Here is a 25,023-nt window from a genome sequence, read left to right as displayed (position 1 = left end):
AGCCGGGCGGGCGGAACTGGGGGCCGCGGCCGGAGGAGCCAGAGGGACCGATCCGGGCGGCGCACCCGGAAGCGGCGCGGCGCAGGGGCCTTCCGGGAGTGCGGGAGCGGCGGCGCCGAGCGGGGCGGGCGGAGGGGGCGATGCTGTCGCGGGCGGGGATCCGGGCCCGGCCCGGCCTCGGGCTGCTGCAGGTGCGGGCAATGAGGGCGGGTGGGGAGGGAACGCGGAGAACTCCCCGTTCGGGGAGTGCCCACGTGGGGACGGTCCGGGTAGCGGATGCTGGAGGGGCTCGGAGAAGGGATCTGGATTGGGGGCGCCAGGATGAGGGGGATAGTGCTGGCGGTCTGGGAAGTGCTGGGGGGAACTGGGCAGGGATGGGGTAAAGCGCTGTGGGGGGACAGAGGGCGGACAGGCACGGAGGGTCGGAGGTGGGGGTTGGTGGGGCGGTGGTTTCGCGGGTCCGAGAAAGAGGCGAGGGGGAGTTGTGCAGGGGTTGGGGTTACAGGGGGCTGTGGACAAATGGGTGTGGGGGATTGAGGAGATACCCGCGGTCTGTGGTGTTGGGGCTCCGGCAGAGTGGTGGGGTGGTGGTGAGGAGCTGGGCAGGAACAGGGCTGTGTGGGCACGGCGGGGTGAAAAAGATAAACGGGTACGGGGGGGCTGAGAGAGAGTCGGTGGGAGCACGGTGTCGGTGTTTGCGGTCCGGTGAAGGGCTGGCGGTGTGGGGGCTCGGTGCGGGAGAGCTGGGCAGGGACGGGGGAAGGTGCGGCGGGGTGTGCAGTGGGCAGACGGGTACGGGGATTGAGCAGGGGCAGAGTGGGGGGAGCCGGGCAGGGAGAGAGGTGAGGGGCAGGGAGGTGATGTAGAGAACAGACAGGTACAGAGAAGCTGAAGAGGGTGGTCAGTAAGGGAGTGTTTGGGGCTGGGAAGAGCTGCGATGTGGGCAGCGGGATGCACAGGGATAGAGAGTAAGGAGAGAGAGGGGTGTGGTGCAGAAGACAAATGAATGAGGAGGTATCTCCGGAGGTGGGGGTTCAGTGGAGGGGTGGTGTTGAGGTTTTGGGGGACACCATGCATGGTGTGAGCAGGAGGGGTGCAGAGGACAAGTGGGAGTACAAGGAGGGCTGAGAGAGAGGGGTCTTTGGAGGGGTGTTGGGGGTCTGTGGATGCTGGGATGGTGGTGGTGAACTGGGCAGGGATTGGGGTACGGGGGGGCATTCAGAGGAGGCTGTGGACAAATGGGTATGGGGAGGGCCAGTGGGGGGTGGCTGAACATGGGCAGTGGTGACGTGGGTCTGGGTTGTTGTAGGAGAAATGGATGTGTGGGGCTGTGGAGGTGTGAGCTGGGTTGGGATGGGGAGAGGTTGAGGGAAGCTGTGTGAGTGAAGGTCCATGGGGAGGAGGGTGGGGGAATGCCTGGACAAAACAGCTCTTTGTGGGAAGCCCTGGAGGCAGCCAGAACTGGGGAGGGACAGGTTGTTGGAAAGGGGTGGCCTGGGACTGAGGTGGGGGAGTGGGCCTGAATGGGTTATAGGGGCTGAGTGGAGCAGAAGAGACCCACATGCACACACCTTTGTTGCCCTTATGGTGGCAGAGAGGCTTCATTCCCCACTCCAGGGTGGATGTGAGAGGAGTGGAGACATGCAGAAAGCTCTGGCATGGGAGTGATCCCCCCTGCACCAGTGGAGAAGACTGTCCCTGGCGCCCAGGCCTCATCCCTGTGGGAAAAGCCTTACAGCACGGGCTTGTTAGGGGCATTGTTTCCTGCCCTGGTCTCCTGGTCATGAGCCCAGATGGGGTAGCAGGTGTGGAGCTGGGCTCTGAGATGCCAGCAGCTGTCTCAGTCCTGCTCCCTCTCCTTCCCCCAGCACTCCCAGCAGCTGAAGCATGCGGCACGGCTGGCCCCGGCTCCGTGCCGCTGGAACTCCGGGCTGCCCATGAACATCGGGGTGCTCTTTGTGCCGCAGCAGGAGGCCTGGGTGGTGGAGAGGATGGGCAAGTTCCACCGAATCCTCGAGCCTGTAAGGAGCAGCTTTTCTCCCCTTCTGGATTCAGCAGGTTCCTAAAGCTGTAGCGAGGCGCGTCCTTTGCACGAGGATCTAAGAGGGGTGGTGGGCTCAGTTTCCCAGGCCAAAATCCTTTTGGCTGCCTGTGGACTAATTTTCCTTGGTGGGGTGTTAAAAGTACTGAGTAACTAAAGTTCCTTGTGTGTAAAACGTGTTTGTAGTGTGTGGCATGGGCTTTGTTTGCATGACTCTCTCTAGTGTATCAGCCATCTAATCCCACCCTTTTCCCAGGGTTTGAACTTCCTCATCCCTCTCCTGGATCGGATTCGTTATGTCCAGAGTCTCAAAGAAATCGTCATTAATGTCCCAGAGCAGTCAGCTGTCACACTGGGTGAGGAACGGCTTCTGTGTCCTGCCCCTTTCCTTCTGCTGCATCTGGGGTGAGCAAGGGACAATGTGAGGATGAGTGGAATTGTCCCAAGCTCCTGCACTCAGCCCTGTCCCTTGGTACCCAGGCTTGGCTATAAAATCACAAGATCACTGAATTATTTGGGTTAGAAAGGATCTTAAAGTTTGTCTTGTTCCTGCCCCTGTGCCATGGACAGGGGACATGTTCCACTCGGCTGGGCTGCTCAAAGCCCTGTCCAGCCTGGCCTTGAACACTTCCAGGGATGGGGCATCCACAGCTTCTCTGGGCAACTTACTTCAATGCATCACCACCCTCACAGTAAAGAACTTCTTCCTAACATCTAATCTAAGCCTGTCCTCCATCAGCTTAAGGCCATTCCTCCTTGTCCCATTCCTCTGTGTCTGCTGTCTCTGGGCTGCAGCTGCCCCTTCTTGCTAACTTGAATGTACCTGGCCAGAAATAAATTTTTCAGGTGTTTTCCTGTATTGAAGCACAAAAGAAAATTCTGTTTCTGTTAAAAACATTTTAGAACATGTTAGTGGATGTGATGTTAATGGACGGCTCTGTTATATTTCTAGTTTTAAGTGGTTTGTTCTGTTTTTTCCCTGCTTAAATCTTTATTTACAAGAGCTACAGTGTGAAATTGCTTCTATTGGGAAAGTCAAGACCTGTTGTGTGTTAAAACATTACAATGTTGTCCAGGGAACGTAAGGTCCTTTTTACAAAGCCTTTAGATAAGATCTATTTCAGCCAATCCTCTTCTGTGCCATGCAGCTGTGTCAGGGTGAAAAAGGATGAGCCTGCCCAGCTGTGCTGTGGAAGAGGGGGTTTCTGTGTTTTGTTTGTGCTGCTTCAGTGAACAGGTTCTGTTCTCTCCTGACAGATAATGTCACCCTGCAGATCGATGGTGTGCTCTACTTGCGGGTTATGGACCCCTACAAGGTACATCCCTGCCCCTTTGCCACCTTTCTCCTGGCTCTGCCCACTCTCTGCTCCCCAAAATGTTTGTTCCATCCTCTGTGTCCTGCCTGGCAGGTGGGCTGGGCACTCCCAAGGCTCCAGACTCCATGTTTTCAGCAGGGGTGAGAAATCTGGCAGATTTCTCTCTTTAGCGCTCTCTGTCTCTCCTGTCTTGTTCAGGGTCCCTCTTGGCATTCCTATCCACTCTGTTTTGTGCTTCTGCTCTTCAGGCCAGCTATGGGGTGGAAGATCCTGAGTATGCAGTGACCCAGCTGGCCCAGACTACCATGAGATCTGAACTTGGCAAACTTTCCCTCGACAGAGTCTTCCGGGTGAGCTGGGGAGGTGGATCACAGAGCTGACGGTGTCTCACAAAATCCCAGGACAGCCTGCATGGCCAGGCTGATGTGCTTAACAGCAAAATGCCCTTTGCTTACAGGGCTTATGGCTTCTGTTTCAGTTGACCTATTGGTGAATCCTTGGAGATGGGTCTTCTTTCAGTTGTGTTTTTAACAGGAGCTATTTTTTGCCCTGCCCTGGGTTATTTGGAGGGGTTGATGGGTGGTATGTGCCCAGACCCAGCTGGTCCAGCTGCCTTTCTTGAGTCAGTCACTCTTTACTCAGCCCCAGTGGTGAATATCCCTCACCTGTGTCATAGGGTACTGTAATCCTTGTACTTCATTTGCTGGGAAGAAACTGGAGATGCTGGCATTCTCTTGTATCCAGATGTATGCCAAATGTTGTATCCCAGCAGCTTCAGTGTGGGTCACTGCTCTCCCTAGGAGATGGTGACCCTTCAACAGCTGCAGGAAGCACCTAACCCTTCCCGAAACCTGTGGAGATGTTTTTTTCTGGCAGACCTTGGCCTCCGAGGGAGGTGTCTGTTTCCCTCCTGACACGTCTCTCATGCTAAGCCCCTCTTCTCTGCTCTCTGCCATTTCTTTTGTGCCATCCAGGAGCGGGAGTCCCTCAATGCCAGCATTGTGGATGCCATCAACCAGGCTTCAGACTGCTGGGGCATCCGGTGTCTGCGCTACGAGATCAAGGACATCCACGTGCCCCCACGTGTGAAGGAATCCATGCAGATGCAGGTGAGGCTCTCTGGGAGGGAGGTCTGGAACAAGAGGGAAGCATCCTTTCCATATTGCATTACAGAATCACAGAATCAGTAATGTTGGAAAAGACTTCACATCATCAAATCCAATCTATGATCAAACGCTTATTTGTCAACCAGACCATGGCACCAAGTGCCATGTCCAGTCTTTGCTTAAAGATCTTCACAGTGTCACTACCACTTCTCTGGTAGCCCATTCCAATGTCTAATCACCCTTTCTGTGAAGAAATTCTTCCTAATGTCCAACCAAAATCTCCCCTTGTGTTGCTTGAGACTGTGTTGTCTCATTCTGTTGCTGACTGCCTGGGAGAAGAGTCCAACCCCTGTGTGACTGCAACCTCCTTCCAGGTAGTTGTAGAGAGTGATAAGGTCTCTCAAGACCTTGTCTCCTCTTGTCCAGATTAAACAGCCCCAGCTCTCATCAGATTTGTGCTCCAAATCTTCCCCAGCTCCATTGGTCTTCTCTGGACACTCAGCACCTCAATGTCCCTCCTGGGCTGAGGTGCCCAGAACTGGATGCAGGACTGAAGCATGGCCTCACCAGTGCTGAGCAGAAGGGGATAATCACCTCCCTGGTCCTGCTGTCCACACTATTGCTGATACAGGCTATGGTTCATTATTGTTACCTGTCCAGAGCTGGCAGCACCCAGCCCTTACATCAGGAGGACACTTTGGCTGCAGACATACAGCTACTGAATAAGTAACTCCTGTCATAGTTCTTGTGGTGGTGGCCCTTGCCTGCAACATACAAGCCCTGCCAGGTCCCTTGAAAATCCCTTCTGGGCTCTGGAGAAGCAAATCTCAGAGCTGAAGGTGTCCCCTTGAGAAAAGCTGGACACCAAATATTTGGGCTGGAAGAGGAGGAGGGGGAAGCAACTGCCCACTTAGGTGGGAATGGGGCTGGGAAGGGCTGTGTGGCATGAGGAGCAGAGCCAGCCCTCACCAAGACCACACAGTGTTCTGTAGCTGTATTTTCATTCTTTGCTAAGCCGTGCTCCCCCCAGCAGAACAGAGGAGCATGTCCTTGCCCCACAGATGGGATTTCCCCAGCACAGCCTGGCAGGCTGATGTCTGACCTGTGTTCGCAGGTGGAAGCAGAACGACGGAAGCGAGCAACAGTGCTGGAGTCAGAGGGGACAAGGGAGTCAGCAATCAATGTGGCTGAAGGCCAGAAGCAGGCCCAGATCTTGGCATCAGAAGCTCAGAAGGCCGAACAAATCAACAAAGCTGCTGGTACTGCCTGGGGCTAAAACATGGGGTTCTGTAGCCCTCTAGACTGAGGGGTGGTGCTACAGGGGAGAGGCTGCATCACTGTGAGCCAGGCTTCCTCAGCCACTCTGATCCTTCCCTGCTGGGGCCTCAGGCTGGGCTCCAGTTGATGTTGCTGCCCTGCCCCAGCCTCTGGGAGCAGGAGGCTTGTGATAGTGTTGCTGTTCGGGAAGAGACAACCACGCATGCATTGAAATTGTCTTGATTCACTCCCTGAAATGGTCGGGATTCAATCCTTGCAAGTGCTCTGTCGTGACTGATGTGCACCCTGCTGTGGTTCGTTGCAGGAGAAGCCAACGCCATGCTGGTCAAGGCCAGAGCCAAGGCAGAGGCAATTCAGCTCCTAGCAGCTGCTCTTTCACAGCAGGTGAGTGATGGCTACCTGGAGCAGCCTCTGTTTTGGTGCTGGCACTGGGGGAGGTGAAACTGCAGGCAGGGTGGCACGTGGCTTTCTCCTGGACACTCCCTGACACCTTCGGCAGCAGCAGGGAGTGAGGGTGGGCTGGGGTTACAGGCAGGGATGAGCTGTTGGTGGCACGTGACTTGTCCCTCTGTCCCCAGCACGGCAATGCTGCTGCCTCCCTGTCTGTGGCAGAGCAGTACGTGAACGCTTTCTCCAAGATTGCCAAAGACACCAACACCGTTCTGCTGCCCGCCAACACCGGCGATGTCACCAACATGGTCGCACAGGTCAGTGTAGCCTGTGTGTCCTGGGCTGCATCCTGTGGGCAGCAGGGCAGGGAGGGGATTCTGCCCCTCTGCTCTGCTCTGCTCTGCTGAGACCCACCTGGAGCACTGCATCCAGAGCTGGGCTCCCAGCACGGGAGGGACAGGGACCTGCTGGAGCCAGCCCAGAGGAGGGCACCAGGATGATCAGAGGGATGGAGCACCCCTGCTATGAGAAAAGGCTGAGGGAATTTGGATTGTTCAGCCTGGGGGAGAGAAGGCTCCAGAGAGACATTGTAGCACTTTCCAATAGCTAAAAGGGGTTTACAAGGAAGAGGGAGAGATGCTTAACAAGGGCATGTAATGATAGAATGAGGAGGAATGGCTTTAAACTGAATGAATAGGCTGAGATTCGATTTTAGAAAGAAATTCTTCCCTGAGGGTGGTGAGGCCCTGGCACAAGTTGTGCAGAGAAGCTGTGGATGCCCCATCCTGGGAAGTGTTCAAGGTCAGGTGGAATGGTGCTCTGAATAACCTGCTCCAAGTGCAGGGTGTGGAGGGGTGTGACAAAGGATCTTTAAGATCCCTTCCAACCCAAGCTGTTCTGGCTCTCACCCAAGTGAGTCTTGTTCCAGGGACGTGAAGAGGGCACCATGCTGGGGCCTGGCCCTCTCCTCTCCTTCCCTCCCTGTGACTGTATTATTCCCTCCAGGCCCTGGGGATCTACACCACACTGACCAAGCCACAAGCTGTGAAGACCCAAGATGAGATGCCCCCAGCCCACGAGGAATCCCACTCTCCTGCCACGGAGGTGCTGAAGGCAGAAAAGGGCAGCTCCAGCTAACAGGGCTGGAAGGATCTCATACCCTCTCCCGAGGCCTGCGAGCAGTCCTGTTCTGCTGCAGGCAGTCGCTCTTGTTCCCTTAGTCCCTATTTTGTATTGGATTTAAATCATGTAATAAATGGTAACAGTGCTGCTGCAGCACGTTCCCTCGTGCTTGGGTGCCTGACCCCAGCATTCAGTGCCAAAGGGGGATCATCCCTCCCTGCCACGGACATGCAGTGACATACAAGAGTGAAAAATTAGATATTACAAAAAAATTCTTCCTGTGAGGGTGGTGAGGCACTGGCACAGGCTGTTCTGGGAAGTTGCGGATGAGGCTCTGGGCCACCTGGTCATGTTGAAGGTGTCCCTGCTCACAGAAGGGGGGTTGGAGCTAGATGATCTTCAAGGTGCCTTTCCAACCCAAACCATTTTATGATTCTGTGAATTTGGAGACTCCACTCTTACGAAGGATACCCCTCCCAGAGCGTCACCTCTCTGGGAACGTGAGCTGCTCTCATCATCCCCTCCTCTGTCAGCTCCCAGAAGCTGCCCTACAGTGCGTGACTGTGCGTTCTCTACAGTGAGCTCCTCACAGCGCCCAGCACAGGGCCGGGAGCGCTTCTGTCGATTAATTAATTACTTGATTAATTAAAACAACACTTTGTCATTATGAATGTGCCGCGGCTGCCGGGAGCGCGCTGGGACCTCCTGGCCGCCAGGAGACGCTGCCGCCCCATGGCGCTCCCTTCTGTGCCGCTCTAGCGCGGTCGGCGCCACACGCGGCGCTTCCGGGAGCGACGGGCGCCGGGAGCCGCAGGTGGGACGGGACGGGAGCGGGGTCCGGGGGCTTAAAGAGGGGCTGTGAGGGGCTGGGGGACCGGGAGGGGAGTCTGGGGCACGGGCGACACAAGGGTGGCTCGGGTGTGAGGTGGCGGACCGGGAGTCGGGGGTGCAGGGGAGGGGCTGGGGGTGTGTGAAGGGGAATGCGGGTGTCGGGAAGCGGATGGGGATACCGGGGAAGGGCTGGGGGTGCCGAGACAGCGCTGGGCAGTCGGGAGGGAGCAGGACTCGGCTCCCATTCAGGAGGGGATACAAGGAAGTGCGTGGGGCAGTTGCCGGACACGGAGTGGGACCAAGTAAAGTCAGGAGGCTGCTGGGGGACTGCGGGACGGGTGGGTGTGGGAGGTGTTGGGCCAGGGACGGGTGCTGGCAGGGAGGGAGTGGTGCCTGCCCAGGCAGGGCCGCTGCGGGCTGAGCCTGCCTGTCCTTCCCTCTAGGATGCAGCGGTGGCCAGTGGTGCTTTTCCTGGCCTGGGTTTGCTTTCTCTTTTTTGCTGGTATCGGGCTCTTCATGAGCGGCTTCTTGCTCACCCGGATCGAGCTTGCCAGCAGCAGTTCCTGCTCAGACCCACTCGTGCCTCCGCTTTGGGAGAGGCAGAGCCTCCCGCCAGGCTCCTGCTGGGCTCCCCAACGCTTTTCCAAGGCTGTGCTCGTCATCATCGACGCCCTCCATTTTGAGTTCGCCCGTTTTGACCCCGCCAAGGCCAGCCCGCTGCCCTACGAGAACAAGCTGGGTGTCCTGCACCAGCTGGCCACCTCCCAGCCCCGCCATGCCCGGCTCTACCGCTTCCGAGCCGACCCCCCCACGGCCACCATGCAGCGCATCAAGGGCCTCACCACCGGCTCGCTGCCCACCTTCATCGACGTGGGCAACAACTTTGCCTCCTACGCCATCCAGGAGGACAACCTGCTGGCACAGCTGGTGCAGAACGGTGAGTTCCTGGCCTTTAGCTCAGGCAGGGGAGTTTCAGGCTGGATATAAAAAAACTTTTTTTTCACAGGAATAGGAATAGGTTGCCCAGGGAGATGGTGGAGTCACTGTCCCTGGAATTGCTTAAGAGGCTTTCATATCTTGTGCTGGGTGGTGTGCTTTAGGGTTTATAGTGGTGGGTGGGTGATTGGATTGGGTGGTTTTGAAGGTCTCTTTCAACTTTCATGATTCTGTAACTGTGGCTGTTCAGCCTGGAGAAGAGAAGGTTGTATTGCAGCCTCATAGCAGCCTTCCAGTACCTGAAGGAGGCCTACAGGGAAGTTGGAAATTAATTCTTTGTCAGGAACTGTAGTGATAGAATGAAGAACAATGGGTACAAATTGACAGAGACGTTTAAGTTAGATATTAAGAAGTAAGTCTTTACTATGAGAGTGGTGAGACACTGGAACAGGATCCCCAGGAAGGTTGTGGATGGCCCATCCCTGGTAGCATTCAAGGCCATGCTAAGTAAAGCCTTGAACAGCCTGACCTAGTGGGAAGTGTCCCTGCCAATGGGAAGGGGCTTGGAACTGGATGATCTTTGAGGTCTTTTCCAACCTCTTAACATTCTATGGTTCTATGACTCTGTGTGGGCAGGGCAGCAGCCCACTGGGACAGGGCACGTGCAAGCCTCTGCTCAGTTAAACCTGTATTCCAAACCTTGATTATTTTCTCCCTGGGAAGGGTATTCCTTGCCACAGATCCCCCCTGTGAGCTGATTCTTTCTCCCTGCTTAATGACAGTTACCCAAGGCAGGGCTGTCATGCAGGCAGGGCGTCGCCAACTTGAGTGAGAAGTAGCTGTGACCATGACTTCATCTTCATCATCTTCAAAGATGACAAGAAAGCAGGTGAAAGTGGCTGCACTGGTGGTGTTTGTCCCAAGGTCACCCCCAGGAATGCCTGTAGGATTGCCAAGGTTGTGTTGTGTGAGGCACGTGACAGGGGAGGAGCCAGGTGTGCCAGGTGGTGCCAGGTGTGCTGTGGGGGTGTCCCTCAGGCAGCCAGCCTGCCTGGACAGCTGCCTGCAGCCATGAGGCAGCAACCTCATCCCATTTTCACTGTGGTTTGGTGCTGCTGGGGGATGCTTAGTGCAGCTGTAAAGGGCTTGTTATGGTGGGATAATGGAGTAGAGGGAAGAGGACAGGGCACAGTGGTTTGTTACCCAGAGAAACTTCCTTCCAAGGCTCAGAGTGGGCTAAGGCAACATGACTTTGTGTGAGCAAGGTGGGCAAATGCAGTGAGCCATCTGAGGCAAAATGATGATCACAGTATATCCTGTGGCAGAACAGCAGTCTCAGGGAAAACGGTTCCTTGCTCCCAGGCTGAAGAGGTGCTGTGGAAACACAGCAGCTGATGGCAGGCAGGGCAAGGAGAGCAAGGGCAGAGGGAAGCATCAGTGCTTTTGCCTTCTCTTTTCCATGTCTGGAACACCATCACCATTGTGTTTAAAAGCCAGAGCTCAGGACTCACATCTTCTCTCCATCAGCTGCTGCCTTGCATTTTGCAGTGGTGTCACAGGCCTCGGGTGAGGCTTTGTCTGCTTCATGCTGCGCCCTGTGCACGCCCTGTGTTGTGGTGGCCCAGGAGTCTTCCTGCAGGGGTGACGTGTCAGATCAGCAATAAGTCCTGAGGTTATGCAGTGACTTTGGTGTGGGGGGCACTCATGGGCTTACAGATACTCATTGGCTGGTTCCTCCCTGTATTCAATGTCATTTACAGACAGATGGTATTTTTTTAGTAAAAACTTTAGTTTTGAGTGTGGGTTGGACAGGAGCCATTGCTCCAGATCCTGACCTGGATCTTCTCAGGCTGTTTGTGTTGTTGTGGTAACAGCATGACCCAGGAGGGCTCCATCTCATTGCTTCTTTTCTTCTGGCTCAGGAAGGAGAGTAGTCTTCATGGGTGATGACACGTGGGAAGGACTCTTCCCAAAGAAGTTCTTCCGTTCCTATTTCTTCCCTTCTTTTAATGTAAAGGATCTTCACACTGTGGATGATGGGATCCTGCAGCATCTCTATCCAACTGGTAAGTAGCTCTTTCACCAGGGCATGGATAAACCTTGGCCTAATATGGTAGATCTACCGCAAATTTGAGGTAGGACTGGAGGATTTTTCCTTTTACAAAGGAGCACTGGGCAGTTACACACTGCTGCCTTAGGATTACAGTGCTCTAGCTGTATTTCCACAGATAAGCCAGTTCTTGGAGCCCACAGACCATTTCTGTAGGTACCTTTCCTCTGTCTGGGACAAAATTCAGCTTTTTGGGATGAGGTTAGACTTCTATGCATGTCTTACAAAATATACTGGTGGGATGGAGACAGAGGAGCACCTTAACTTTGACACGTGGCTGCCTAGGCAGGCACACAGTGCTCTGGAGGAAACACAAGTTAGGAGCCTGAGACACAGCACTGCTTGCAGCAAAGCGTTGGTGCTCCCTAGTCATGGGAAGAAGATGAAGCATGAAATAGGTTATTTCCACCTCCCTGAGGTCCTGGGACCAAGGGACATGCTCTTTCATTTTTCTGTGTCTGAATATAAACAAATCATGGGTGCGGTGGCCTTTCACAGGCAAGTCTGTGTGCCTTGTATGAGAGCTACAGGTCATCATTTAACTTCAAATATGTTGGTTTTCATGTGTCAAGGCCCTAAAGCAAAGGGGAGAGGCCAGGGTAACTTTCTAACTAGGGATTATGTTGGTGTGTCATGCCCATTACTGGGATGCAGAGGGGCATATTGATGGGTCCAACTTAAAATATGGAGATATTTTAGGGAAGGGTGGGAGTTCTGGGTTCTCCTTTTTCTGAGCATATCTTTGTTTTGGCTCAGTCTGTGGCAGTTTGAGGTAAGTTCAGGATGACTTGGGTGACATTGTACTGTTCCCCTCCTGAGGGATGGGGAGAAAAAACAGGGATCGTGGGATGTTTGCAAGGCTTTGAGGTCCCTGTGCCATTGCACCCAGGAACCTCTGGCCAAGAGTATGCCTGACTTAAAGTCTACATTTTATTTCCCTGAGAGCTGGCAGTGGCAGGAGGGGAAGAAATAGCAATATCCAGAGGCAACCAGGAAATTTTGTCTGGAGGATCCAGGCTTAGAATTCGAGGCTGGTGCTTGATAAGTTTGCTTTTGTTCTGCAGTGGACAGCGGTGAATGGGATGTGCTGATTGCTCACTTCCTTGGTGTGGACCACTGCGGGCACAAACACGGACCCGACCACCCCGAGATGGCAAAAAAGCTCACCCAGATGAATGAGATGCTCAGGTGATCAGCATGGCACTGAGGGGTTGCTAGCTGGCCTCTTCCTTCAGCCAGGCTGGTGGCACCTTCCCAGGGCATTGACAGATGCAGAGGGCAACAGGGAATACTTACTGAGCTGTTAACATGGAAAACAGCTTTGGCCAGCAGCAGCTGGAACCCCAGCTATGGGCAGTATTGCTTGCATAGAGTGTTGAGAGGTTTGGTTTCATAAGTAAGGCTGCCCTCAGGTCTTACTTCTCTACCAAGCCATGAGATGATAGTGCAGCTGGAGTGTAACTGACCCTCTCTCTTTCCATCTTTAACATGGACATTGTCCCACTGAGTTCTGGCTAATGTTTGAGAAGCAGATGGAGGACCCTGGCTAGGAAATGAGTGCTGCTGCATTTATCACACAGAACCATAAGCTGTACCTTTGAGACAGAGGACAGGACGGGATACAGGAATTTCAGTCATGCAGATGTTTCTCAGCCCAAAATGCTGCAGCTTTTGATTAGGGCTGCTTCTAAGTTTTGCTGCTAGAAGGAATTGGGAACTTGCTGTATCTGAGAGTGCAGCATATACTGTGTCATACCTACTGCATCCTTTGGGAACTAATCCCTGCTTTTTTCCTTTGAAGTGGAAGATGGCTCACATAACATGATACATAACCCAAATAGAAGCAGCCTAGAATTTTGTTTTTTTATCAGGAGCCTTTCTTCTGAGTTGCATTTTTTTGCGATCCCTGAAGGCATTGCTTGCTGGGGATCCAAGCAAGATTGGTCCACTCTGTCTTAGGGCTCTGAATTTTTAGTTTGGTTTTAAAGCAACAATTTAAAACACCCTGGACGCTGGCTTGTTACAGTTCTGCATCAGCATTCAGTTTTGCTCATATCCTTTTGTGAGCTTCACCTCTGTGGTGCAGGCAGTCTTGCTGGACAGATATCCTCTTCCACCTAGGCTAGTGGGGCCCTTGCCCAGGGAGGAGTTGACCTTGCTTATCTTGGTGGTAGGTCCTTGGTGGATCATCTGGGGAATGACACTCTTCTTCTGGTGGCTGGGGACCATGGCATGACAGAAACTGGAGACCATGGTGGTGACAGCGAGAAGGAAGTCAACGCAGCACTGTTTGTGTACAGCAGGACACCCCTGTTTGGCAGTGGCCCTCCAGAGGTGAGGAGCTGACTCTTCGCTATCCCTGCCTGAGTTGGTGCCTGAAAACTGCTTTCTGGATTACAGAGGATTACAGAGAGTAACAGTTAACTGGGTTTTTTTTAGACTGAGAGGGATGGGGAGTCTGTCATAGAATCATGGAATAAGCTGAATTGGAAGGGACACATCAGGATCATCAAGTCTAACTCCTGGCCATGCACAGGACGCCCCCAAGGGTCGTGCCATGTTCCTAAGAACATTGTCCAAACATCCTGAACTCTGTTTGGCTTGGTGCTGTGAACACTTCTCTGGGGAGCCTGTTGCAGTGCGTGGCCATCCCCTGGGTGAAGAACCTTTTCCTACTATGCAACCTAGATCTATCCTGACACAACTTCAGACCATTCCCTCAGGTCCTGTCACTGGTTACCACAGAGAAGAGATCAGTGCCTGACCTCTTCTTCCCCTTGTTAGGATGTTGAAGATCACCAGGAGGTGCCCCCTCAGTCTCCTCCCGGCTGAACAGACCAAATTACTTCAGCCACTCCTCACACAGCTTCCACTCCAGACTGTTCGTTAGCCTCCTGGCTGTCATTTGGATGTTTCCTAATAGCTTAACTTCTTTCTTATATTCTGGTGTCTAAAACTGCCCCCAGCACTTGAGGCCAAGCCAGTGCAGAGCAGAGCAGGACAATCCCCACCCTTGCCTGGCTAGTGATGCTGTGCCTGATGCCCCACAGGACAGAGTTGGCCCTCCTGGCTGCCAGGGCATTGCTGAGTCACACTGAACTTTCCATCAACCAGTACCTCCTGGTCTCTTTCCGTGGTGCTGCTTTGCAGCCTTTTCACCTTGATTGAGAGGAGTGGGAGGTCTGTCACCTTGTCTGTAGAGCAGTGGAAGGACTGACACAGCATACAGAGGACTGAAGTGTTTGGAATGCGTGTTCAGATCATGCACTACAGCTGTGAGGGGTGCTTGTGTGGGGCTAGGTGAGCTGTTGGACAGCCATTGCCTTCCCCCTCAACCTGCAGCTCCCAGCAGGCATGCTTCTCACCAGAGGACCCTTGGGGAGAGTAGAGCTGCGCCTCTGCCTGGATTCACCTTTGAACAGGGATGTCTTCCCCACTGTCCTCTCAAATGAGTGAAAAACTCCATTGCTGTGTTCTCTCTGAATTTCTGATTCCTTCCCTGTCTCTCCAGGAGCCTGAAACCATTCCCCAAGTGAACCTGGTGCCCACTGTGGCCCTGCTGCTGGGGGTGCCCATCCCCTACAGTAATATTGGGGAGGTGATGGCCGAGCTGTTTGCTGGGGACGGTGACGCTGTGTCTGCAGCCTTACAGCAGCTCTCAGTCTATCACATCAATGCCAAGCAGGTATGGTCTGTGGTAAGCCTCCCATTGACCTAGAGGGGAAAAGGAATGGGTTTTTAAGCATGGGGTATTTTGAAGCATTACATCCTTGCAGTGTTTGCACCAGTAAAAGACAGCCCCATTTTCCCTAAAGAGAAACGAGAGCCACCTGTTTAGTGCTGTGGTATGGAAAATACTGTCTGGGAAGGTGGAGGGTGGCTGGACCCAGATGGTCAGAAGTGGATTAAGTAATAGGGGATGCTGGTTCCTCAAGTCTGAAAATGACCAGAGGCAAGTCTTGTGATTGGAGATTTGAAAGTAAAAGTGGAGATTTTGATGCTGCTTCAGTTTTGAAGAGGAAACAGTGTTAAAAAAAAAAAAAACTATTCTAGATTAGTGGAAGAAGGAAAACAGTAATGAAAGACCAAATAAAAAAAAATAACCATGTAACAGGTAATACTAAAGTAGGATACTGAAGGAACAATTCACACAAAGTGCAACAAAATACAGAACCCCAGGAGAAAATTGACAAAATTTGAATGTGAGTCTCTACATCAGGTATGAAAGAAGCCTAGGCAGTGGAGCAGGCTAAGTGAGAGCCTCTATGGATGATGTGAGGACCATCTGTTGGTCATGCCACAGAGCCAAATTTGCCACAGGCATTGCAAGGCATGCATCTCAGCTAAGGGCCAGTCTGCCTTTGAGGGGCTCTGGATTGCAAAGAGTACAGGAATAACTCCTCCAGTGCTCAACCAGCTCCTTGGAGTGCCACTTGGACACCACTGGTGTAAGCCGGTGAGGAGCTGGAGAGAATGATTGCTGATGGGAAGACAGAAATACTCAGCTCTGTAATTATAGAGCAGCAGAGTGCTCTGACATTTAAAGATCATACTGTGTGTTAGTGTCCATTAATCACTGAGGATATCAATTGTCATTTGTTAGGAATTAGCATTATCAAGCTGTGCCTGTTTAAATATTTGCACTTATTGTTTGAGGAGGTTTCTGGCTCAATAACAGTGGTGTTGAAGAATCCGTGACATTCCAGGGAGGCCTGTGAGAGAGCCAGTGCAGGTGTGTGCCATCCATGGGCAGGGGCAGACTGATTCTGACTGTGCTCTGAGGCAAATGGAAGGTGTGTGAAGTTACGGGTGCAATTCAGGACTGGAGAGATCTAAGCAGATGGATGTGTGTGCTGGTTCTCTGCCCTGCTAATGCCCCTGTAACACTTCTTTCTTGACTTTGGGATCATAGCTGCCTCTCTTCATGTCATCTTGAAGTAGAAAGCAAAAAGAATGAGTTTTTCTTACACTATGGTGCAGTGTATTAACGTGCTATTATTGAACAAAGGGAAGCAGTTTGGTTTCATCCACTATAAGTTTTTTTAATGTGATGTTTTTCCTCACACAAAACCATAAAACTCAACATGGGGCGCAGATCAACAAGTCTTTAATAGTAATGACTTGGCCTTCTGGAGGACATTTGCCTTATTGCTGCTAAAGACTCCATGAAAGCCCTTAGTGATGCACAGCAATAGCAGAGGTGTAGCTGCAGGAGTCATTATGGCTGTCACTAAAGATGCATCTATTGAGAGGAACGTCAGTTTGGCAGAGAGATTTGGCAGAATTTCCTGATGGTGACATCCTTGGGTGATATGGCTAGGGACAAGCCTGCCCTGGCAGGGTTTGGTAAATTGTAGTTGTTTCCATTATGAAAGGGCAGTGTGAAGCACTGAATCCCATTCCCAGTTTTCCAGTGCTGCTGTCTGATCCTGTGTCTTCTGTCCTGTAGGTGGATCGCTTCCTGCAGTCCTACTCTCTGGTGGCTCAGGACCTGCCAGCAGAGCAGCTCCAGCACCTGCAGGAGCTCTTCTCCAGTGCTGTGGAGGAGCACATGCAGCTCCTGACCCAGGTGCAGGGGACGACAGTGCCTCCGGAGCTCAAGGCGAGGCTGGGAAGCCTCATCAGTCGCTTCCAGCGCTACTTGCGGGAGGCACGGGCTGTGTGCACCCAGTCCTGGGCCCGCTTCCACCCCCTGCGTATGGTGGGGGGTTGCGTCCTTATTGCTTCCTCTTGCTTGCTCTGCTACATGGCCTCAGAGCTGGCCGTGTCCTCACAATCTCTCTGTCACAGCTGCCTCCTGTACCCGCTCTTCTGGGGCCCTGTGGGGGCTGCTCTGCTATGGCTGGTTCACGTTTTCACCCAGGAGGAGCTGGATCTGCTCCTGGTGTCGTCATGGGCAGCCGCTGCTTCTCAGCTGGGTTTTTTCTGGCACTGGTGGGGCCAGCATCTCAAGAGAGCCCGTTTGACAGGCAGTCAGCCACCCTTGGCCAGTGGTGGCCTCAGGCAGAGGCTGCGAGCATGGCTGGGGCTGGCCTTCCCCATGGGCATTCTGTTCTTCCGCTGTGGAGCTATGTTCTCTGACAGCTTTGTTGTGGCCGAGGCACGGGTGGCTCCATTCCTGCTGGCCTCCCTGGTGATGTTGCTAGTAGGGAAGCTCCACTGGGATGGCCACCTGACTGTGCCAGAAGGTCCCAAGCAGCAGCTCCTTGGCGTTTCTTCTTACCGGAGAGAGATCTGGTACCTGCTGTGCCTCGTGGCCATGCTCCTGGTCTGCGTGCGCCTCTCCAGTTTCTTCCACCAGTGCCGCGAAGAAATCCCTCAGTGCCGGCCCTCTGTTTTCCTCTCCCCACTTGCCAGCCTGAGAAACACGCGGGCCAAGAACCTCTTCTACCTCCTGTGCGTGGCCTTGCTGGCTGGGCTGGTGTATGCAGTGCAGAGCTGGCTAAGGCACTATGGCAACCTGAACAGCTCGGACCCCCTCGTGCTCTTCGTGCGCTGGGGTTTCCCACTGGTGGTCCTTTGCATTGCCTGCTACTGGGCCGTTGCCTCCAGTGCTGATGACTCTCTTGGCAAGCTGCAGGAGCTGGTGCAGGTTGCAGTTGTTGTCTTTCCCAGGGCTGTCTATGGACTAGCATCCGTGGGACTGCTGCTCCTGCTGTGCAATCCCATGACGGTGTTTGCAAAGGACACACGGGAGTCGGCAGGATCCATTGTCACTCCCTACCTGGGGGTCCCTGGCTCTGAAGTCGACTTCCTCCACGTCATCCCTCAGATCTACAAGAGGATGCAGGAGTCTCAGAAGAGCCGGCTGGAGCGGGGCAGCTGCAGGGCCACTGTTGCAGCATACGGGCTGGGCAGCGTGTACTCAGCAGCCCTGGTCATAGCCCTCACCCTGCTGGGCTTCCTCTTGATGCTTCTGCACAGCGAGCGGCTGAGCTTTGCCTTCCTGCTCCTCTTCGTGGAGGCCTTTGTGCTGCTGCACATCCACACATGTGCCAGAGGCCTTGCTGGAGATGCTGGTGAGTCTGGGCTCAGTAGAGCAACCACTGGATGTGTTACCTGGGGTAACCTGCAGTGACCTTGCCTTAATTCCAGTGGGAGAAACAGGATCTAGTTTCTAGTCTTGGGAAATAGTGGTGCACTGATCCTCAGGATACTCTTAGCTTTTTTAGAGCTGCTTAAATCCTCTGGTAGAAGAAAGATGTGTACAGCAGGGATGTGAACATGGGAGGGGGAGGAGTGTCTTGGGTCAGGGAAAGGAGCTCTCTTCTTCCCAGGGTGTGAACAGTCACCTAACTCCACTGGTTCTGACAGAGTGCAGTAGCAAGGCTACTGGCACCAGCAGAGGGAATGCTGGCCCCTTGCTGTATCTGTGGGGGGAGCTGACTGTTTCTTGTCTCTTAAAAGAGCCAACATGAAAAGGGAACCTGGAAAAAAAGTCACTAGGCTTTTTTTCACCATGGATTTGTCTTGTTCCTTGATGCTGATATCCCCATCCCCTGCTCTGTTTTTGTCTTTTATTCTCTCAGAGCTGTTTTCAGTGCCGTGGTATGCAGTGATCTCCTGGCTCCTTGCTGCTTCACAGTTCTTCTATTCCACAGGCCACCAGCCTATCTTCCCAGCCATCCACTGGAATGCAGCCTTTGTTGGCTTCCACCTCGACCACAGCATGAACGTCCTGCCTGCTGTCCTGGTGGGAGCCAACACCTTTGCCTCCCATATCCTCTTTGCAGGTAAATCAATTTCTTCCTGGGCTCTGGAGCCTGAGCAGACACAGATTAGTGCAGTGCCTTGCTTGGGGCTCTGCAGGTTGAGCACGGGGCGGTAAAGGCTTCACACCAGCTGAGCAACAGCATCCTTGCTGTTCCCCTTGTGGGGCCACAGCAGCCTGGCCTGGAGCTGGGGTATGTGCTTCCTGCACATGCAGGGCAGGATGGCAGAGCCTAGACTGCTCCTCTCCTCCTGGGCTCTGATAACTTCATGTGCCTTTGTCCTTGAGGTAGTTGGCTGCCCGCTGCTCCTGCTGTGGCCCTTTGTGTGTGAGATGTCCAACTCACAGAGGAAGAAGCCCAAGAAGGAGTCCCGGGAGGCGCTGCAGGAGGTGGAGGAGCACATGATGGAAATGAGGCTGCGGGAGTCTCCAGAGGAGTTCTCCACTGCTCTGCTGCGGCTGGGATTGAAGTATCTCTTTGTCCTTGGGGCACAGGTACGGGCAGAGGCAGGGTGGCTGTGGGAAAGGTCTAGGAGGAAACTGGTGTGTTGTGACAACTGTGGGGCGTTCTGATGAGAGAAAGGGGTCCGTCAGGACACAGACAGGCCCTGGGGTGGAGTGTCTGGTTGCAGGTGGAAGAGCAGTCCCTTCTCAGCCATGCCATTTGCTCTGAGCTTTGGGAAGGGCTCCAGCCTGGAAGCTGCCATATGGATTAGGATGCTTTTCATACCCATATGCCCAGAGTGGGAATGTCTACACAGGAGCTGCAGGGTTGTAATCCTACTCCCTGTCTTCCTATCTCACAGCAGCTCTGGTTTTCATATGTACTGTGATTATATAGGAAGCTAAACACCAGAAATTTTAATCCTGTGAAAGAAGTGAATAGTTTTCCGAGATTTATCTGTTCAAATCATTCTCTTATGTTGTCAGACCAGAGACAGTGCAAGGGAAGGGGCAAGCCCTGCAGCAGAAAGCAGCAGCACCCCTCTCAGTGAAACAGGTCAGGTTAGCTATGGTGTGAACCCTCCCCTGTGCTGCCCCAGCCTGGCCCCACAAGGCCTTCACGTACTCAAGCTGCTTGTGTTTCCTGACTTGAGGACATCATGGAAGGGAGTCCTCTTTAGGATGCTCATTCCTGATGTGTGCTGTGCCAGCCTCTCAGGTGCAGTTTAGTACCACCTTCAGATGTGAACCTAGTGCCCAGGAGGTCTCTCCAGAGTCACCTGTAACTTGTTTTTCATGATCTTCCCCACAGCTTCTGGCCTGTGTTTGTGCAGCCATGATCCTCAGGAGACACCTCATGGTTTGGAAGGTCTTTGCCCCAAAGTAAGTCCCAGAAATTGCTCTGATGCTGGATTAAGACTCATGTCCCTGACACCTTGACTAGAGTTCACAGACAGTAATTTTGGAAGAGACTCTGTGACTGATCTTCTGACTCGTTGCCTAGTACTGGTTGTAGGAATATCCCTAACTAACTCCTTCTTGAAATTCACAAGCTAGACTTGAGCTAGAGCCTAGAAGTTTCTCTTCATCTAAATTTCCAAGGACACACAGAGCGCCCCAGGAAGCTGGGAATGTTGTAGTCAGAGAGTCAAAGGTAAGGATACCAGACCAGAAGTGATAAACCCAGAAATGCTGAACCAGCAAACCTTTGAACTAGTCAGTGTGAAGGGTGGCCTCAGCCTCTGAGGGATTCACGATCCTGGCTCAATGTGTCCTGAGTGGCCTCTAAATCAGAGGAGTGCTTGGCTTACAGGTTACAGGCAGCAACTGCTGAGGAGTGAATGTAATTCAGGTTTTAGGATGCAGGATGCTACCGGCCTCTCATTGTCAGGAAAATCAGTCAGCTGGAGGGTAGCAGCCTGTCTCTGTAGTCATGCTGGCTGTTGTGTCCTTAACTGCATGTGTTGTGCCTGCAGGTTCCTCTTTGAGTCGCTGGGCTTTGTGGTGAGCAGCATCTGCCTCTTGCTGGGGATCTCCCTGGTGATGCGTGTGGACTGTGCCGTCAGCACCTGGTTCAGCCAGCTTCGGCTGAGGTAGCCTTGGAGACGTGGGGAGCCTGATCTGCTCGTCGGCCCAGGCTGTGCTTGTCTCCTTGCCTCCCTCGGGCTGGGAGGGACACACGAGCCGCCAGCAAACGAGTGCCTGCCGACAGCAGTCAGGGATTATGCCCAGCTCCCTGCTGCTGTGCTGAACAAAAGGACTGGAGCCAATTGTTCCTGGTTCATGGGGATGGTGTTTCTCAGCAGAGGAGGTCAGAGCTCTTGCTGGGCCTTTGCTGGTAGCAGGAGGACTCTGCTGCAGGAGCCCAAGAAGCAAGAGTCCTGAAGTGCTCCTCTGGAGAAACACCAACGGGCATCTTGCTGGTACTTTCCTGACACCTGCCACAATGTGCAGCTAGTAGGCTTCAGTGGCCAGCAAGGTGTCACCTTGACTGTGCAAAGACTCACAGGATGGAGCCAGCTGAGGAGGGGAGAGGAGGTTGGAAGGGGAGGGAATGTCCCACAGCCTCCACTTGTTTTCACATGCTCGGTTTTCACGCTGGAATCACACTGCACATGGTTCCATGCAGATGGTTCCTGGAGCCTCGGTGGCAGCTACTCCTTTGTAAAGTCAGTCAGTTGCTCTGTAGTGAGGCCTCTCTTGCCCTACACTCAGTCCCACTTTCCTGGTTCCCCTCAGCCCTGTGAAGTGCAGTGGGGAGCACTCTGGGCTGCCTTGTACATCAGGCTTGGGCCAGTGGTAGCAGGGACAGCTGTGTGCACGACCAAGAAATTCTCCACTTCTGTTCTCAACCTGTCAGGGTCCCTGTGGGCTGGGTGGTAGCAGCCAAGGCTCTTGATCTCTTCCTGGCTGTGTGCTGCTGGATGCTGGCTGTTGGCTGTGAGCAGTTAAGATGCAGGAGGATGTAGTGACAGAATGTGGGCTCACACCCATGCTGGGCCTGGCCAGCAGGAAAGGGGAACCTGGAGTAGGTGTCCCAGCTGCAGGAGTAGCCTTGGTGTGAGCTCCAGAGCCTGAGAAGAGCTACTTGAAAGTCTGGAGCTGGCACCAATTCTTTTGGGAAGTGGTTTAACTTAACTGGTGTCTGTGTGTGTGTGCTGTGGACTAGATGCAGTCAATCACATCCATGATCCCATGTTTGGGGCTTGTCTCCCTCTTGGCCTTGGCATTCTCTGTGAGACTTCATGTCACAAGTAAGCTATGCCAAACATGCTCTTGACTGCTCACAGTCAGGAGGCATGGTGTTTCTTTCTTTATGGGCATAGGTAGAGGGTGGTGACCATGGTGCCTGGCCACATCCCAGCTCAATTCCTCCTGCAGTTTCCATTGGAGCTGGGGTTCCTTACTGCCCTGAACCACTGTGTGGCATTACTTGGTGCTATGAAACTTTTGTCTCTTTCCTCTCTGGAAAGAGACAAGGACTGCTTGCCTGGGAGTTCTGCAATGATATTTGCCTGATCCCATTAATTTTTAACTCATGCACCATGACTGCCTCTGTTCGAGTTCATTACTGCAGACTGTTAGCATAACTCCAGGCTCTTCTCCTCTGCCCTGCAGAGTCCCAGGGAAAATCTCTCTCATTATTTCATTTCTTGCCATTTTTCCCAAGTGCCCAGTTGCTGTGGTTCTTGAGGGCAGGTGGAATTTTATAATTTACCCCTGCAAAATGCCTGCTCAGTTGTTCAGATGCAATTCCAGGAAGGCTTAAACTATTCTTATATTAGGTTTCCATTGCCTGGCCTGCTCCTGATCTGCTGGCTGTGCTCTGCTACCTCAGCCTCTCATGTCCTCTGCTCTGTGGTCCTGCTCAATCTCACCTGTCACAAGCAGGGACTGGTTTGTAGCTGGCATCACACCCTAGCCTGCCTCGCTGCCTGGATGCACACCACCAGTGCTAGCACAAGGAAGGGGTAGGGGCAAACAGTGAGGGAAGCTGAAAGCTACAGGAATGCATCAGCCCACAATTAAAATGGGCTTAGGCAGTCACACCCTTAAAAATAGGTTATTTGCTGAAAGCTGACTCCCTGGTGGCCATGTGCTTCTGAAGGAACAAGGGGTGCATCAGTGGGGGGAGGAGGAAGGGGGTGGAGGTAGCAGTTACCCAGTAAATTTTCATTTAGTGTGAGGTTAACCTGGATAACACATGTTGCTAAACCTCAAGGCTGGAGCTCAAATTGGACTTGTTGTAACCTCACAACCTGGTCAGGAGCTTTCTGCCTGCCTGTATTTGTGCTGGCAGAAGTCCCTGTGGCCACTGATAGTGTAGGACTGGGCCCTGATGTCCCCACAGCTGCCACCCAGGCCCCTTGGCTTCCATCTCTGGGACTTGTTTCTCTTTTCACTGGTCACTCCAGTGCAGCTGAGCCTTCCCATGCCCACTGTTCATGGTTGGAGCAGTCACACGGGGCTTGGGATTTCTCTCCTCACCCCTCCATGCCACCCCTCTGCCACATGCGGGCTCGTGGTCCCAGGAGGCCAGGGAGAGCAGAAGGAACAGCAGAGCTGTTGTGTCATCAAAGGACACACTTATCTCACCAGAGACTAAACAAAACTTGCAGTAGAAGAGCTGCAAGTGCATCCTTGTCACTGCAGAGATGCCATGGAGTGCTGGCTGCTCGGATACAGCAGACTGGCTGCTACACCAAAGATTTCAGATTCACGGAGATGAGTTTTCCAAGGGCTGGAGATGCTCTTGCTTCGTTTCATTGACTGTTTCAGTCTTTGTCAGCCTTCCTCAGCTGCCCTCAAGCTGATTATTTGGCTGCCATTCTTCTGAACTTGCTGGGGATCACAGAGTTAATGCCAGTCTAGGGCCTGGCAACCTTGGAAGCAGATCATGCTGCTGATGCTGGAGCAGACAGGGCTGTGTTTGCTGATTTAAAACCCCAGGAGGGGGTTGCTTCCTAGTCCAAACCAAGGCTCTTTGGGAAATCTGGAGTGCTGGGGAGTAGGTTTTGCCCCACATCCCTCCAAAGAGGTTGTTGTAGGGGTCCCACTTGGCTCTCCTAGATAAGTTACTCCAGGCAGTTTATTTCTGGTCCCTGTGTCCCTGGGCAGGGTGTGACAGGGGACAGGGTACTCAGCTGAGCAGTTTTCATCCTGCACTCCACAATCTTTCTGCACTTTGGGCTTTGCAAGTGTTGTGCATGTGTTTCTTGGCAGGGGAGAGTCATTGGGAAACTTCTCTGGCCCAGGCCCATGGTGTGTCCCATGGTCCTGGCACAGAAAAAAAATTTACTTGTGTCTCTTTTTTGCTGCCTAGAAAATAGTGACCAAAAGCTGTGGCCACTGTGAAGAGTTGTGAGTGTTGGGAGCACCTGCAGCTCTGGTCCGTGGGGCTAACACGGATCCCAAGGGATGGCACTGTTTGGGGAGCCCAGGGCTCTTTCCAGCTGTGTTCCCACAGCCATTCCTCTGTCCCATCTCTCCCTGTTTTTCCCTCAACTCTTCAGGCTGCTTTTTTATGCCAAGGCACAGTCCCAGTCTCGGTGTGCATGTCCCCCCTTCCCCTCAGGAAGCAGCAGTGCCAGTGTGAGGAGCAGGGCTGGGGAGCCCTGCTCTCTCCTCTGAACCCTGACTCAGTGCACCATGTGGCTTGGAGCAAGATTGTTGTTTAATTTTTTATTAACCTCTTTGTACCTCAGTCCCTCATTTGGGGAAAAAAAAAAAAAAAAAAAAAAAAGGGGATTAACCCAGTTGTGGAAAGCAACCTGGGAGCTCTGCATGCAGCATGGTGCTACACTTTCCTGGGTATCTGCAAATCTGGCTGTCAATGCTTTCGTTCACATCCAGCAGCTACACCTGGAAGGTGGAAGCCATGCTCCAGTCTCTGCTTGAGGGAAGCAGAGCCTTCTTCTTTCCAAAAATCCCTCCAGAGCAGGCAAGTTGGCTGTGCTTGTTCACCTGGTGCCCTGGTGAGGCAGCCAGGAAGGGGTTGCTCTGGTGTTAAACTGCATAATTAATTAATCGGGAGTAGCGGGGAGGCGTGATTTGCTGTCCAAGGGTGGCACGGGGCTTGGGCAGCTGTGAATGATGTCTGCAAATAAAACGGTGAGAGCCAAGGGGAGCTGTGTCGTCTCATTCTTCCAAACCACTCCCCGCCCCGTCTGGGGCCTCCTTCATGGGAACCCTCACCTACAATTTCCTGCTGAGGGGAAATGGGGGGTTAGGCTCTGATC

At 53.2% G+C, this 25,023-nt stretch overlaps 2 protein-coding genes across 3 annotated transcripts; both read left to right on the top strand.

Annotated features, from left to right (window-relative positions):
- Positions 1-71: 71 nt before the first annotated feature.
- On the top strand, positions 72-7,406 carry STOML2 (stomatin like 2). The gene is made up of 10 exons (XM_041468694.1): positions 72-191; positions 1,869-2,021; positions 2,298-2,397; positions 3,299-3,357; positions 3,606-3,707; positions 4,332-4,466; positions 5,578-5,722; positions 6,046-6,125; positions 6,320-6,448; positions 7,137-7,406. Exons 1-10 carry the CDS (start codon positions 141-143, stop codon positions 7,266-7,268), a joined length of 1,086 nt encoding a protein of 361 aa, XP_041324628.1. The 5' UTR covers positions 72-140; the 3' UTR covers positions 7,269-7,406.
- A 544-nt stretch (positions 7,407-7,950) lies between these two features.
- Positions 7,951-24,906, top strand: PIGO (phosphatidylinositol glycan anchor biosynthesis class O). 2 transcript variants are annotated; one of them, XM_041468697.1, is made up of 11 exons: positions 7,951-8,067; positions 8,528-9,021; positions 10,943-11,086; positions 12,195-12,318; positions 13,305-13,464; positions 14,642-14,815; positions 16,580-18,149; positions 18,660-18,863; positions 19,134-19,336; positions 20,097-20,167; positions 20,761-24,906. In XM_041468697.1, exons 2-11 carry the CDS (start codon positions 8,529-8,531, stop codon positions 20,879-20,881), a joined length of 3,264 nt encoding a protein of 1,087 aa, XP_041324631.1. In that variant the 5' UTR covers positions 7,951-8,067; position 8,528; the 3' UTR covers positions 20,882-24,906. The 2 variants fall into 2 exon arrangements, with proteins under 2 accessions (XP_041324631.1, XP_041324632.1); XM_041468698.1 differs by lacking the exon at positions 7,951-8,067 and having other exon boundaries at positions 8,458-9,021; positions 18,732-18,863.
- The last annotated feature ends 117 nt before the right edge of the window (positions 24,907-25,023 follow it).

This window comes from Pyrgilauda ruficollis, unplaced genomic scaffold (genome assembly GCF_017590135.1).
Source record: "Pyrgilauda ruficollis isolate IOZ18807 unplaced genomic scaffold, ASM1759013v1 scaffold228, whole genome shotgun sequence".
Classification (NCBI taxonomy): domain Eukaryota; kingdom Metazoa; phylum Chordata; class Aves; order Passeriformes; family Passeridae; genus Pyrgilauda; species Pyrgilauda ruficollis.
The sequence above is the reverse complement of the archived record's forward strand: the minus strand, read 5'-3'. Positions and strand labels throughout refer to the sequence as shown.

Coding starts and splice junctions, on each gene's coding strand:
- PIGO (XM_041468697.1), top strand. CDS start 8,529: ATGCAGCGGTGGCCAGTGGTGCTTTTCCTGGCCTGGGTTTGCTTTCTC. Junction 12,319..13,304: donor CAGATGAATGAGATGCTCAG/GTGATCAGCATG, acceptor TCTTGGTGGTAG/GTCCTTGGTGGATCATCTGG. Junction 18,864..19,133: donor CTCCCATATCCTCTTTGCAG/GTAAATCAATTT, acceptor TCCTTGAGGTAG/TTGGCTGCCCGCTGCTCCTG.
- STOML2 (XM_041468694.1), top strand. CDS start 141: ATGCTGTCGCGGGCGGGGATCCGGGCCCGGCCCGGCCTCGGGCTGCTG. Junction 3,358..3,605: donor GGGTTATGGACCCCTACAAG/GTACATCCCTGC, acceptor TCTGCTCTTCAG/GCCAGCTATGGGGTGGAAGA. Junction 6,449..7,136: donor TCACCAACATGGTCGCACAG/GTCAGTGTAGCC, acceptor TATTCCCTCCAG/GCCCTGGGGATCTACACCAC.